The sequence below is a fragment of the Erythrolamprus reginae genome, chromosome 1 (assembly GCF_031021105.1).
Source record: "Erythrolamprus reginae isolate rEryReg1 chromosome 1, rEryReg1.hap1, whole genome shotgun sequence".
In the NCBI taxonomy this organism is placed as follows: Eukaryota; Metazoa; Chordata; class Lepidosauria; order Squamata; family Dipsadidae; genus Erythrolamprus; species Erythrolamprus reginae.
Window position 1 is genome coordinate 348496420 of NC_091950.1, and position 16609 is coordinate 348513028.

The window sequence follows — 16609 nt, forward strand, 5'->3', positions numbered from 1 at the left end:
ATGGATCATGAGATATTTTTCTGCCGTCAGTCTTCTATGTTTCTATGTTTAAACCAAGTTAACCATCTTCTAGGCTTCCTCTATGTGAGTTAGGAGTTCACCCTTTGAATACTAAGAATGATATGTGGCGGGAGAGACATCAGGATTTTAGAGATGCTTAGGTGGGGCATGGCTAAAAAAAGGTTGGGAACCACTAATTTAATCCAGCAAGTTCTTGTTGGATCCAAGGAATCTGTGATAGAGTCCACTTTTCTCTGCTAGACAAGGCCTTTTGTTTCTTTGATAGCCGGAAAAGGAAATGTGTGCTCCCCATTATTGCAACTCTGAAAAATATAGCTGCAGGGGTTTGAACCTTCTGGATAACTTTTCAGATTATAGAACCATATACAATATGAGAAATTTTTAAAAATGAGGACTTCCCAAATGGTTCTCCCTCTCATTCACACAAGCCTACATGTGGCACCATTAGCCACTTCGACGTGTAGTTCCAATAATATTTATAATTTTTTGAGGGGGGGGGTGAAATGATTAGAACTGTGCTGTGTTGGCAAATATTTATATCTTCCTTTCATAAGCAGTGGAAGTGATGGGCCGGTGCCTGGAGGATGTTAGGACCTGGATGAGTGTCAACAAGCTCAAACTCAACCCAGACAAGACGGAGTGGCTGTGGATCTTACCTCCCAAGGACAACTCCATCTGTCCATCCATTACCCTGGGGGGAGAATCACTGGCCCCCTCAGAGAAGGTTCGCAACTTGGGCGTCCTCCTCGATCCACAGCTGACATTAGGGAAACATCTTTCAGCTGTGGCGAGGGGGACGTTTGCCCAGGTTCGCCTTGTGCACCAGTTGCGACCCTACTTGGACCGGGAGTCACTGCTCACAGTCACTCATGCCCTCATCACCTCGAGGCTTGACTACTGTAACGCTCTCTACATGGGGCTACCTTTGAAAAATGTTCGGAAACTTCAGATCGTGCAGAATGCAACTGCGAGAGCAATCATGGGCTTCTCTAAGTATGCCCATATTACTCCAACACTCCGCAGTCTGCATTGGTTGCCGATCAGTTTCCGGTCACAATTCAAAGTGTTGGTTATGACCTATAAAGACCTTCATGGCACCGGACCAGATTACCTCAGGGACCGCCTTCTGCTGCACGAATCCCAGCGACCAGTTAGGTCCCACAGAGTGGATCTTCTCCGGGTCCTGTCAACTAAGCAATGTCGCCTGGCGGGACCCAGGGGAAAAGCCTTCTCTGTGGCGGCCCCAGCCCTCTGGAACCAACTCCCCCCAGAGATTAGAACTGCCCCCACCCTCCTTGCCTTTCGTAAACAACTTAAAACCCACCTCTGCCGCCAGGCATGGGGGAATTGAGATCCTCTTTCCCCCTAGGCCTTTACAATTCTATGCATGGTATGTATGTATGTATGTTTGGTTTTTATATTAATTGATTTTTAATCATCAATACCAAATTACTATTGTACACTGTTTTATTGTCGCTGTTAGCCGCCCCGAGTCTCTGGAGAGGGGCGGCATACAAATCCAATAAATAAATAAATAAATAAATATAGAAAAATTAAACATGCATATGGCCTGGTGATTAAGAGTGTTGCAGCAACTCACTGGAGAAGTCAAGCTTCAAATCTTGACTTGGCCATGACATTCAATGTCATTCTGGTTGCCAGTCTCTCACGAGGTTATTGTGAGGTTAAAAGGGGGGTGGATGAGAATACACATCAGATTTAATTCCTTTTGATTATATATTTATCTCACCTTATTTGCTTGTCCTGGAGAACAACTATGTGCTCACTAAGAGTCAATATTGACTTGCTGACACGTAATTATTTAGTTGTGTGATTTTTCTTATTGCTCTTCAAACATGGAAAGTTTTGTTTTTTTGGTGATAGATGGGGATCTGCAGGATCCCCAAAATAGATACAATCGGGCTGTCTGAAATCTCTTATATACATTTTGAACTGATTCCCTGGCATTCTTTCCTTTGGTCTCTCTCATACTAGCCGCCTTTCCTAAAACGTTTATGCCATCAAACAACACATTACTCCTACATTATTAAATAATGAAAAGAAGAAGTAATTAAAACATAGAAACATAGAAGACTGACGGCAGAAAAAGACCTCATGGTCCATCTAGTCTGCCCTTATACTATTTCCTGTATTTTATCTTACAATGGATATATGTTTATCCCAGGCATGTTTAAATTCAGTTACTGTAGATTTACCAACCACGTCTGCTGGAAGTTTGTTCCAAGGATCTACTACTCTTTCAGTGAAATAATACTTTCTCACGTTGCTTTTGATCTTTCCCCCAACTAACCTCAGATTGTGTCCCCTTGTTCTTGTGTTCACTTTCCTATTTAAAACACTTCCCTCCTGAACCTTATTTAACCCTTTAACATATTTAAATGTTTTGATCATGTCCCCCCTTTTCCTTCTGTCCTCCAGTCCAGACTATACAGATTGAGTTTGTTAAGTCTTTCCTGATACGTTTTATGCTTAAGACCTTCCACCATTCTTGTAGCCCATCTTTGGACCTGTTCAATTTTGTCAATATCTTTTTGTAGGTGAGGTCTCCAGAACTGAACACAGTATTCCAAATGAGGTCTCACCAGCGCTCTATATAAGGGGATCACAATCTCCCTCTTCCTGCTTGTTATACCTCTAGCTATGCAGCCAAGCATCCTACTTGCTTTTGCTACTGCCCGACCACACTGCTCACCCATTTTGCATCAAACAATTTAAAATTTGTGACTATTGTGGATGGAGAAACTGCTCCTGTAAGATAGCTTTTGCATTAGTAAACAGTGAAAACAACCGCTATTCAGCACAACTTATCAACCTGACAATTGTGAATGGAGATACAGCTCCTCTAAGTTCTTAATGGAATAGAATCCCTGGCCAAGTAGCAGCTTCTCATATATTTTATATTTCCATTTGCTGATCAGTAGCTGTAGCGTTTCATTTCCTCAGCAGAGCCTTATCTGCAGCCTGGAAGAAACCAACATGTACTCGTCTTTCCATTTCTCTCAGACATCCTAAAAAGGCTCTTCTACCTTAATGGCAATGTACTTGTTTATTGTGAGATAAAGCCCCTTGCCCAGCCATTGGTTTAGGACATGTCTGCAAAATCTTCACTAAGTGAGTGTGCTTCTTTCAGGATAGATAAAAATTAATTGAACAGAAATTGTGGTTTTAAAATGTTCATCAAGTATCACCATTCAAAAACTCATTTGAAAGAAAAGAACTTTAGTTTTAGAACGTTCTGCATATTTAAATATCAGCTGAGTGAAATATTGCCTTAGCACCGTTTTCCTGTGTTAATGTGTTACAGGCTGCACTGAAAAGTTGGAAAAAAACACGCAGGAAGAAAGCAATAGAAAGGCCTTATAACACTGATGGCAAACCTTTTTTTGCTTGGATGCCATCGCACAAGCCATGGTGCATGCCCACACCCCTAATGCATATTTATTTTATTTTATTTTATTTCATTTCATTTCATTTCATTTCATTTCATTTCATTTACTTACTTACTTACTTACTTACTTACTTACTTACTTACTTACTTACTTACTTACTTACTTACTTACTTATTGGATTTGTATGCCGCCCCACTCCGTAGTCTCGGGGCGGCCAACGACAATGATAAAAACAGCATGTAACAATCCAATTAATAAAACAACTAAAAACCCTTATTATGCAATGCCCTCCCCTCACACAGGCATGCACAACATCACAACCTCTGCTGCCGTCCATGTTTCTGAACTTCAGATTGGGCCGTTTTTCACCATCCACAGACTCTGGAGACTTTCCTGAACCCTGGGGAGGGTGAAAAATGACCCAATGGGCCTAGTAGAAGTTTGTTTCCAAACTTCCGATTGGCCCATTGGATCATTTTTTGTCCTCTCCAGGCTCCGGAGTCTTTCCTGAAGCCTGGGGAGTGAGAAAACAGCCTCCCCCCTGCCCTCCAAAAGGCCGAAAATCAGATGGCCAGCATGCCCATGCACGCTGGAGCTGACATAGGGCAAAGCTTTATGTGCCCACATATATGGCTCCGCGTGTCACCTGTGACACTCATGCCATAGGTTCGCCATCACGGCCCTATAATATACTATATACAAGAAGTCTAGATGGACACATTCATAGAAGAAATCTAGATGGATACATTCATGGAAGAAATCTAGATGGACACATTCATAAAGTTGCCAAAATAGAAACAGAAAATTCCTCAAGTTACAATACATAAACAAGGATACCACAACAACAGAAAGCAGGCAAAGAAAACTGATTATGTGCCATCGAGTCGATGTCGACTCTCAGTGACTGCATTGCTAGATTTTCTTCCTAATAATGTGTGCGTAATCTTTCAGGCCTTTCATCAATGCCGCAACTTCACGTAACTGTGCTTCCACCTTTCTGCTAATTATAATTGTCTTCTTTTTCCTTTCCCAGCATTAGAGCCTTCTCCAGAGAGTTAAATCTTCACATGATGTGTGTGAAGTAAAGTGATTTGAAGCTGGCCATTTGCACTTCAAGTGGTCCGATTGTTCAGCGATCCATTTGTTTGTTTTCTTCACTGTCCAGGATATTGTCAGGAGTCTTCTCCAATTTCAAATTTCAAAAGCATCAATATTCTTCTTGTCCTTTTCAAAATCCCTGTTTCATTTTCACTTCAATAAAATGTCACAGGGAATACCATTATTCCAGACATATCACTGTATCTGAATATATTTTCCAAGGCCTTTATGGTTTGTACTGCCTAGTTCTGTTGGTTTCTTGTTCCCTTAGTGTTTATGGTTGATCTTAAAACATAGAAGCAACCAACTACTTCAATATCCAAGATTAAGTAAATTCATTGGGCATAACCCAATAAAACATTTCAAAATGTACAATCAAGTTTCATAGCTAAATATACCATGGGATCTTAAAGTATATAAACAATATAAAATGTAATCCACCACATACACTGATTAATATTTCTGCAGTGCAATAAAACAATATATATACTGTATATATATAAAAGTTTTACCTAAAAACTAACACAAACTAATAAAAAAGCAGAAAAAAGTGCAGAAGTATTGAGAAAAAATAAATAAAAGAAGCTTCCAATTTTCTTTGTAGCAATTATAAGTAGTTTAAAAAATTATTTCACTCTATGATTACGAAAGAAAGCTCTTTTCTGTTATCTGGATTTTTTTTCCCAATCATTAAAACCACAAATCATAAGTACATTTTTTTCCATTTTATGCAAAAAGACTATAAGGCATAAGACAACATTCTTTTATTTCATAAGACAAGATTCCATTATTTCAATAATGCATAGCATTGCTGTACACTGGTGGTAAATTATTCATTTGCACCAAACATATACTAAAAATATATATCTTAATTTATCTTAGTTTGATTCATCCTTACCTTCTCTTATGCCAGTTACTTTGCTTAGATTTATTTTAATATAATTCCCTTTGGGGCAATAGACCAAGAGTGGAAAAGCAACACCTGTTACTATCTTATCTTATCCCCTTCTGTTCCTTTGTTTTTATCACTAACTCAGTAACAGAAATTCTTTTTACTGCTTTTATCTTTTTTGCAAGTCTTTGTTTTGTTCTTTCTACAGATTTTACTAAAATTGATTAAAGTTTTCAGAACAAATCTACTCATTTTTAGTGATCTATAGATATCATAAGCGAGAAAAATATTATATTCTGAGTAGTATCTATACTTGCAATGACGAAGATACTGATTCTTAAAATCTAGAGAAATGAAATAGTGATCAGACAGATTTGAAGCAACTTCTGTTCCCTTGCTCTTAAGGTGACTGTTGGTTGTTGGCTGCCATTGGTTCCCTGACTCTCAATGAGGAACTCTTACATCGGGTTGTACCCCACGGACAGAGCTTCCAGGAGGACTATGCGGGCCTTTTCCACTTCCAGGTAAGGCATCCATTTTGCTACAGGAAGTGATTCATAGTGAGACCTTACTCACTGACCTACAGGTGATAGAACAAAAGAAGTGCAGTTCAGAAAAAGTGCCGTGTTTTATTCCAACCTAACTATTCTAACTTTATTCAAACCAATAAATTTGAATTTATTGGTTTGAATATAAATATTCAAACCAATGCTGGCTATAAATTCATTATTCCTTTTGCTTTTTAAAATTCCTCAGATATGGCAATTTGGCGAATGGGTAGATGTGGTAATAGATGACAGATTGCCAACCAAGGATGGAGAACTTGTGTTTGTGCACTCAGCTGAATGTCAAGAGTTTTGGAGTGCTTTGCTGGAAAAAGCTTATGCCAAGTAAGTGTTGCTGTTGTTTAGGTCATTAGATGGCTAAAGTAGGGGGTGGATAACATGCTTTCTCAAGCAAACTCTGCTTTGGATTTGTGTCTCTGCTGTTATAGTTCCCACCTTCTATATAGGTGGAGACCCCTGATGAGGTTTGTAGGCATCCTTCTAATTGGGTGATGTGCCGGTGCCTGGAAGCTGTAAGCGTCTGGATGGGAGCCAACAGGCTCAAGCTCAACCCAGATAACAATGAGTGGTTCTGGGAATTTCCTCCAAAGGATCATTCGATCTATCCATCCATTGTTCTGGGGGAGACAGGGACTTTGGCCTCCTCAGACAAGGTCCGCAACTTGGGTGTCCTCCTGGATCCACAGCTGAGCCTTGATCTATCAGCTGTGGCCAGGGAGAACTTTGCCCAGGTTTGCCTGCTATAACAGTTGCGGCCCTACTTGGATCAGGAGGCTTTGTGCACAGTCACTCAGGCACTCATCACCTCTCATCTAGACTATTGCAATGTGCTCTCCATGGGGCTACTCTTGAAGAGTGTTTGGAGACTACAGATAGTCCAGAATGCAGCCGTGTGAGCTGTCATGATTGTACCTCGGTACACACATATAACATCAACGTCCTGCGAGCTGGACTGGCTAGCCATTAGTCTCCAGTCACAATTCAAGATGTTGGTTATCACCTATAAAGCCCTACATGGCTTAGGACCAGACTATTTACGCGACCTTTTTCTGTCGCATACCTCCCAGAGACCAATAAGATCGCACAGGGTTGGCCTTCTCCAAGTCCCGTCGACTAAGCAATGCAGGTTGACGGGACCACAGGGGAGGGATTTCTCTGTGGCTGCCCCGGCTCTATGGAACCAACTCCCCTCTGATGTCCATACTTCTTCCACCCTACTTGCCTTCCAAAAGGCTGCGAAGACCTGGCTTTGCTGACAGGCCTGGGGGCTGTGAATATTTACATCTATCACGGCTGAATTATGTTGAGTGGTATGCATGCGTGTTGATTGGATTGTTTGTGTTTAGGTTTTATAATTGGGGTTTTATTGTTTATTATATCTGACCTCTTTTATTATTGTAATTTGTATTTTTATATTGTTGTAAACCAGGTTGTTGTAAACCAACCTGAGTCCCATGGGAATTGGGCGGCACAGAAGTCGAATAAATAAATAAATCTGAGTTTTGTTTGCTACACAGGTTGAATGGCTCTTATGAAGCCCTGTCGGGGGGCAGCACCACCGAAGGTTTTGAAGATTTCACCGGTGGTGTGGCGGAAATGTATGATCTCAAGAAACCACCACGCAATTTATCCAAAATCATTTGCAAGGCCCTCGAGAGAGGATCTCTGCTGGGCTGTTCCATTGATGTAAGATAAGCTCCTGAGACGGTTCATGGAACACTTGAGTTTGTGAATTTTAAAAATCTTGGGAGTGCTTCCTTTATTTGGTTCTGATTTTTAGACACTCGGATGTAAGCAGAATATAGGATCTGATAAGTGTAGGTTTATCAGAGCTGAACAGTTGAATGAGTCTATGTTATGTGAAGTGGGGCAGAACAAATGTTAGATTACATAGTTCCTTCTCCATGAAACTTAAGTAAGAAAAGTATACCACTTTCAAACATGAAAAACAAGACAATACATATAATATACAGGAAATGACACCATAATTGATTAATCATATTCTGGGATGCTTGCCAAGCTTGGATCCTGGGTTTATTCTCATTTGATTTATTTGCACTTTGCAAAGTTGGGGGGGGGGGGCTATTTAAAATAAGTTGGTAAAAATAAAAGTTAGAATGTACACACAGATACACATACAGTAAATTAAGCAAAAGAGATATTGTCCACAGTATGGTTATCTGTATATCTGTCTTGATTTTCTTTTTCTTATTCAGTTTTGTTGTTAAAAAAAGTACAGGATAGGCCAAGGGTGTCAAACTCAAGACCTGTGGGCTGGATCCGGGTGCTTAGATTTGGCCTGCGGGGTTGTCCTGGAAACAGCGAAGGACCGCCCTACAGTGCCTCTGCCATTGAAAATGGTGAGCAGGAGGGCCACCTGCGGCCCTCTCATGCTCCGTTTTCAGTCAGAGAGGGTTGCAGGAGGCTGTCCCATCCGAAAATGGAGCTTGGGAGCCTGTTTTCACTTGCAGAGCACTCAAGCCACAGGTGCCCCCAACACAGGTGGCGTCAAGCTGTCTACATCTATCCCAGCCCCCCAAGATCAAACACAATCCTGTTGTGGATCTCAATGAAATCGAGTTTGACACCCCTGGGATAGACCAAGCAAGTGGAAGTGATGTGCCGGTGCCTAGAGGCTGTTGGGGCCTGGATGGGTGTCAACATACTCAAACTCAACCCAGACAAGACGGAGTGGCTGTGGGTCTTGCCTCCCAAGGACAATTCCATCTGCCCGTCCATTACCCTGGACGGGGAACTACTGACCCCCTCAGAGAGGGTTCGCAACTTGGGCGTCCTCCTCAATCCACAGCTGACATTGGAACATCATCTTTCGGCTGTGGCGAGGAGGGCGTTTGCCCAGGTTCGCAAACTGCTACCCTGGCTCAGTGGTTAGAGTGAACTCCAGTTCTTCCCCATCCTTCAAGGACATTCCCTATGCCCAGCTACAAAAGTCTTTTCTAAAGTCAGCCATTACTTAAGTAACTGCATCGCTTTGGAATTTTGGTTCATCTTTGGAGTAAATTTTTCTTGTACAGACTTGTTGTTTCTCAGGTCGAGAGGTTTTATTGCTCCTGCTGGTTCTGTTTCTTCAATTTCATGCCATCTGATTCTAGAGGGGGAGAGGGGTTGGAACACCTAAATCTTTAGGCAATGCGGTTTATCCTTTTTCTCAGATTACAAGTGCATTTGACATGGAAGCAGTTACCTTCAAGAAACTGGTGAAAGGTCATGCCTATTCAGTCACAGGATTTAAAGGGGTAAGTTTCCCTTTGGGGAATTACAAATTATAAATTCAAAGATTGAAATACATATGTACGCAGCCTAATGTCTCAAATTCCACAGGTGGACTATCGTGGCCGTCAAGAAGAGCTGATTCGCATAAGGAATCCCTGGGGTCAGGTCGAGTGGACTGGCGCATGGAGTGATAGGTGAATCATAGCACTGTAGAGTTAGAATGTACTTTAGACACATCAAGTCCAACTCTTGCTCTGTGCAGGATCCACTTTGACAAATGAGCATTTTTAAAATAAATTTATTTATTTATTTATTTACTTACTTACTTATTTACCTTTTTTTTTTGTCCAATACATAATACACATTGAAGAGAAAGATATGTAATAATATAAGTAAAGAAAAGAATAGAAGAAAAGATATAAAAGTATAGGTGAACATATTTGAAAGGAAGAAAAGATAAATGAGATAAGGAGAGACAATTGGACAGGGGATGGAAGACCATGTTTGAAAGTTCTTTTTTTTAATTTAATTTTTATTGATTTTTATAATAACAATATCTCAATAAAACATTCACACAACACGTAACAATGTGCTCAGTGTTCAAAGTTCCCACCATCAAACAACATTCATACCCTTCCACCAAAAAGGGGGCATATTTCCTATATACCATTTTAACTCAAGAGCAATATATCTATTTACATATTATGATGTAATTCTAATTTATTCTTTATACCTTGGTCTTGAACTCTACTAATCCCATGTCCTCTTACCTTGTTCCATCAGTTCCCCCAGATTAGTTTTATTGGCCGAATTCATCCTCTTATCCATAATCTCAAACTGAATATGATCCGCCATGTACTGATACCAATTTTGTATTGTCCCTTTTGTCGCATCCCTCCAGCCTAGGACTATCACCACTGAGCACTTTCTAACCATGTTTGAAAGTTCATAGTAAAGAACACACCATTTAATTTGGCACTGGATGGACAGATTCCTGATAGCTAGTCTTATTTCCTGAATTTTTTTCTGACAGTCCTGACCTTTGGGACAATAACAACTGGTTTTTTCTGGGTGATAACCAGTGGTTGGGTTCGTTGTATTTTTTCCTACTGGTGTGCACACAAAAAATATGGTGGTGCACATGGACAGCACTGGAACCATTGCGCCAAAATTGCATCATCGGCGGGCCACTACCGGAGCACCCTCACTGGACCGCATCGGTAGTAACCCACCCCTGGTGATAACCTCACACATATATGAAGATCCCTGTTCATACCTTCCTCCAGCTTTTATTGGCTAAACCTACCCAGTTCCTTTAACTGCTCCACATAGGACTTGTTCCGCAGACCATTCACCATCCTGATAACCCTCCAACTGTCCTTTTTGAAGTTACGGTGCCCAGAATTGGACACTTGTATGCCAAATGGGATCTGATTTGGGTAGATAGAACAATTACTTGCCATGATTTGGGTTCTGTTAATGCCCCAGTCCCCCAAGATAGCAGTTGCCTTTTTAGTGCCGGACCACACTGCTGGCTCACATTTATTATACGGACAATAAATACAGCAAAATCCCTTTCATGTGTACTATTGCCAGACCAGATTTTCATCTTACCATAGATCAATGCTTCTCAAATAGTGGAGCACGCCCCCTGGGGGTGGTGGGGAGCAATGCCAGAAGGTCGTGTAACCCTGAGGAACGTGCTTTTTTTGCCGTAGGGAGTAGGATGCGTGTACCAATACTTCTGGACATTCGTACCGGTACTTCCAATCATGTTCCTCGGCATTGTGTCCAAGGCAGCCCATTCTAAAAGGAAACGTCTTGCGAGTTCAATCAAACTTCTCAAACTCGTGAGAAGCTTTCTTTTAGAGTGGGCTGCCCTGGACACAATGCCAAGGAACCCGATGGAGGTACTGGCAGTGTTCCCTCTAATATTTTTTGGGGGTGGGCGGAAAAGTATAGTGTCTGAGCGGCAGTCCCTTTGGGACTGGGCGGCACAGAAATATTAAATAAACAAACAAACAAACAAACAAAAAACCCACCTTGTTTTGCCTCAGAGAATTTCAAAATAAAATACTGTACTGTGTGTCTATAACAGTGAGCTCATAATAGGGCAACTCTATCAATATCAAAATGCCACTTAAATAGTTGAGCTAGTTTCAAACTAGATTTTGATTTTCTTTCTCTCTTCCTTACTCCCATTCTTTTTCTTTCTCTTTTTCTTCTTTCTCTTTTTCTTCTTTCTCTTTTTCTTCTTTCTCTTTTTTCTATCTGTTTCTCTCTCTTCCTCTCTCTCTCCTTCCCTCTCACTCTTTCCCTCTCTCCCTCTCGGCTTCTGGGCAGGTTTGAAAAACTCTGAGTTGATGATGATTTTTAAGTGAGCGATTGCTCACTGCTCAGCTTAGAGGGAACTATGGGTACTGGTACAGATATCAGGTAGGACATGTGTCTCACAGTGGGGCACAATTTGGAAGTGGTGGGGCAGGCCACAACATGCATGTCGGCGGACAATTGGTGTGTATGTCTATGTGTCAAATGTTTACTTCTTCCGGTGTGTGTGTGTGTGTGTAAAAGAAAATAATTGAGAAGCACTGCCATAGATGAAATCTTTTCCTACCTAGAAGTAGAATTTTACCCAAAAAAAATTCATAAGTTTAACTGACTTATATTCAGTTAAATATAATTGTATTAATTTCAGCTCAGCTTGCTTCAGTTTGTCTGAATGCTTTGAGATCTTCTACATCTAGAATATTAATTATCTTTCCTAGTTTTTTGTCATCTGCTGATTTTTTAAAAGTCCTTTTAACACACAAGTCATGAGAGTGACTTGGTTTTATTATGTTATTTCCAGCCCATGGGTCTCCAATATAAGCAGTTTATATGTGTGACTGTAAATTTTAAAGATATTTTTGGAAAGGAGAGTTTTGAACGACATTGACATTGGGCAAGAATCTTTTCCAATTCTATTTGAAAATGCCCAGAATTGACTGACCTTTTTCTTACAAAATATATACTACAGCGTATCACTGAGCTTGCAACTCTTTAAATTAGCACTTTGCTATTCTTTAGTAGTAATGTTCACAGATAGAATTGGAAGTAGAGCAGCAGTACAGGGAAAATAGCATAATTGCCTTTTTGCTGCCATTGTAGCTCTTCTGAATGGAATGAAGTAGATCCTGATCAGAGGGATGAATTACAACTGAAGATGGAAGATGGTGAATTCTGGTAAGTTCCAAAAACTAGGGGCCAATTCTGTGTGCTGTACACTAAACATATATCTTGATCATTCCTAAAACTTTGGCAACATGTAAAGCAGAAGTCAAGACTGGATAATTGCTTCTTAAAATATCTTTATGTTACATTAGCTGGGAAGTCAGTGTAGCTATTGAACTGTTTTCTGCCTTTTCCAAAAGAACAAAGTTCTCTAACTAAGAAAAAGAATTTAAATAAAAAATAACTGAGTGCAGAAAACAGTATAAAAGCAACAGAATAAGGTTGCCTGCATTGAAACTTTTGTTCCAAAAAAACAAGCAAACACCTAGCACAAATATTAAATGTGTCAATAGTGCAATATCAAATATAAGCATCGGATGACTACAAGAAGCAAAGCAGCTGGTATATAGCACACCTGCAGTTAAAACTGAATCCCCAGGATGCAAAATTATCAAAGGAGAAGAAAAAATACCAATCAATGCACCAAAATGGAAGATGAAATCAGTATGCCAAGATCAGATGCTAGCAGACTAGAATGGATGAAAGAAAAGAAGTTGAAGAATAAGAAGCCCAAAGAATACCTGATTAAAAGTACCACCTAGAAACAAGAAAACACCAGAAACAATAAAATAGCAGCTGTAGCCAAGAAGATCAGTAGACACAAAATTGGAAATGCACATTATAATCAGAATCTCAAATTCAGTTGAATCAGAAATATTTTTTACCAATCCATCAATAAAGAGACTGCTCCAGTGAAGACAAAAGAAAACAACCTGTGATCATGCTAGATATGGTAGAGAAAAGAACAGGGAAGATATAGAATTGGTCAGCTCCAGGTGAAGCAACACTGAACAATTTTAGGTTGAAACATCTGAATCTTAAACATCTGGCAAACTTACTTAACAAGCCAATTACTTGCTTACTGATAACTCTCAAATTGCTGACTGGTATGGTAGCAACAGCATCTATTGAAAACAAGCTCTTTCCCCCTGAGCAGAAAGGAAACTGCGAAAGGCAGAGGAAAAAAAGATTTAATTGACAAGATGATTTTAGAAAACTGATCTGAGTATCTTACAATATTGTATTGTATGGTACAATACAATAAGATATTCAACTTCCCACCTCGTGATTAGATAATCATGCCTAACAATAACAGGAGTAAGTAGTACAATGATGGCGAATCTTATTTTCCTGTCAGCCGACTGCTTATTATTTTCTTCTGCCGTAAAGTAGCACTGAGACCATCCTACCTGCTTTTGATATTGTTCTTACTATGTCTTCTGTTCCTTCAGGATCTCCTTTCGAGACTTTATGCGTGAGTTTTCTAGACTTGAGATCTGTAACCTCACCCCAGATGCTCTGACAGTGGAGGAAACAAAGAAATGGCACACTACGTTATTTGAGGGGACCTGGCGGCGAGGTAGTACAGCTGGAGGTTGCAGAAATCATCCAGGTAATAGAAATGTTCTCTACTTATTCCTCTGTCTTCTCTGTTTCATACTCAATGGATTACCATAGACAGACTAGACTAGACTAGAACAGAACAGAACAGAATAGAATTCTTTATTGGCCAAGTGTGATTAGACGCACAAGAAATTTGTCTTTGGTGCATATGCTCTCAGTGTGCATAAAAGAAAATATACATTTATTATTATTATTATTATTATTATTATTATTATTATTATTGTTGTTTATTAGATTTGTATGCCGCCCCTCTCCGTAGACTCGGGGCGACTCACAACAATAACAAGAATAATGTAAAAAACAAATCTAATAATTTAAAAAACACTAAAAACCCCATTATTAAAAGCAAACACACAAACAAACATTCCATGTATAAACTGTATAGGCCAGGGGCAGATGTGTCAGTTCCCCCATGCCTGACGACAGAGATGGGTCTTAAGAACTGTACGAAAGGCAAGGAGGGTGGGGGCAACTCTGATATCTAGGGGGAGTTGGTTCCAAAGGGTCGGGGCCGCCACAGAGAATCATTAACTAATCAGCATACCTCAGTTAAATCAATGACCCCAGGTGTTACCCCACTGACTCACCAGGAAGTTTCTACACAGCAGACAATTGCTGAGCCATCAAACCACACCCAGCCACCAGTATTTATAAAAGGAAGGCAGCTCAGGTCTCACTGTGTTCACCCTAGAACAAGGACAGAAGGACAGAAGCACTAGCCTGAAGATGACGAGCGGGACCTCGTCGAAACGTCACCAGAAATTTCTAAATCCTACACAGAAAGAAACCTGATTTCTGGTGACGTTTCGACGAGGTCCCACTCGTCATCCCCAGGCTGGTGCTTCTGTCCTTGTTCGCCCTATATATTCTTTGAGTTACGACAGTTCATTTAGCACTGTTTGAAGTTATGACATAACTCCCCAAGAACTTACAACACAACCCCAAAGTTATGAATGTTGCAGCACCATGGCAATTATTCACACGAATGACCATAGAGGCACTGTAACATTCACCCTGCCTATTCCTCCACTCCACCTCCTGCCGCCACCGCCAGCAGGTCTCCACAGAACCAGGGCCTGTGGAGACTCACCTTGTGACGATCTAGCGAGCCATCGGTTCCTTTTGCCTGCTTCAGTACATTTGTGCAGAACGGAGGCCTAAAGTAGTGCAAGAATCTACGGAGAGGGGCGGCATACAAATCAAATCAAATAAAATAAATAAAATAAATAAAATAAATAAAATAAATAAAATAAATAAAATAAATAAAATAAATAAAATAAATAAAATAAATAAAATAAATAAAATAAATAAAATAAATAAAATAAATAAAATAAATAAAATAAATAAATAAAATAAATAAAATAAATAAAATAAATAAAATAAATAAAATAAATAAAATAAATAAAATAAAATAAATAAAATAAATAAAATAAATAAAATAAATAAAATAAATAAAATAAATAAAATAAATAAAATAAATAAAATAAATAAAATAAATAAAATAAATAAAATAAATAAAATAAATAAAATAAAATAAAATAAAATAAAATAAAATAAAATAAAATAAAATAAATAAAGATCATGCAAGATCTTTAGGCCCCTATTCTCGATAGCAATAGCAATTAGACTTACAGTAAATACCGATTCACAGTGTTTTAAAGTGTTCTCTAAGCAGTTTATAGAGAGGAAGCCTATTGCCCCCAACAATCTGGGTCCTCATTTTACCCATCTTGGAAGGATGGAAGGATGTGTCAACCTTGAGCCTGCTGAGATTTGATCTGCCAAATTGCTGGCAGCCAGTGATCAGCAGAGGTAGCCTGCAGCACTGCACTCTAACCACTGCACTACTGAGGCTCTTATGAACCAAAGCCTGCACCAGATCTGGCTAAAGAGCATTTGCAAGCCAATGAGACTTTGAGGTGGAAGAATCGCGTTGCTTAAAGTCTCGTCAGCTTGTAAATGACCAGCATGACAGAATGGGGATGGAGCAATTGTGGGGATACCAGGGGAGTGAGTATGAGGTATCTCAGTGACTTGTGGGAGGCCTTGGGGGGCCTGAACAAGGTGGCCTGTTCAATAAGGGGGGGCCCCATCACCTTTCTGACTCTGAGATACCTCATGTGCACTTAACCTGCACATTTTATTAGCGAATGCATGGACAAAAGCAGGGAGTGATCATGTTTGTTTGACATGATTCATTCTGAAAAATCCTCAGCTTACGAATGTAATTAGCAGGCTCCATTATATTCATAATTTGAGGATTACCTGTTCATCACATGCAATTCGATTAAAAAGAGGGACCGTCTTGACCCTATTGAGAGGGTAGAAGTCTGAAAGTCAGCTGTCTTTTCCTCCATTGATTTTTATTCCTTGGCTTGGCTTCTTCTTGGATCTTACTGATTCATTCATTTGCATTTATATGCCGCCCAATTCCAAATGGATTCTGGGCAGCTAAAAGTAATGAAATAATATAAAACATAGCTACAATATAATCAAGAGTAAAAGCACTATGAAAATACATTAATATCGCTACAAACCACACATGCTCTCAATCATTCATGGCCATATTAGGGTGACAACTTAACGTCCCCACGCCTGCTGGAAGAACCAGGTTTTAATGTCTTTCCAGAAGGCCGGCAGGGTGGGGATAGTGCGAATCTCCGGCGGCAGTTGGTTCCAAAGCATCAGAGCTGCCACAAAGAAGGTCCTTC

General features: G+C 39.9%; 1 protein-coding gene across 2 annotated transcripts in view; it reads left to right on the forward strand.

The window, feature by feature from the left end:
- Positions 1–16609, forward strand: part of CAPN11 (calpain 11) — a 65947-nt gene that overhangs the window by 30177 nt on the left and 19161 nt on the right. For both annotated transcript variants that reach the window (XM_070734222.1, XM_070734223.1), the window contains exons 4-10: positions 5827–5945; positions 6178–6311; positions 7505–7673; positions 9161–9244; positions 9330–9415; positions 12372–12446; positions 13727–13887. In XM_070734222.1, the coding sequence (XP_070590323.1) occupies positions 5827–5945; positions 6178–6311; positions 7505–7673; positions 9161–9244; positions 9330–9415; positions 12372–12446; positions 13727–13887 (828 nt within the window). The remainder of the gene's footprint in view (positions 1–5826; positions 5946–6177; positions 6312–7504; positions 7674–9160; positions 9245–9329; positions 9416–12371; positions 12447–13726; positions 13888–16609) is intronic.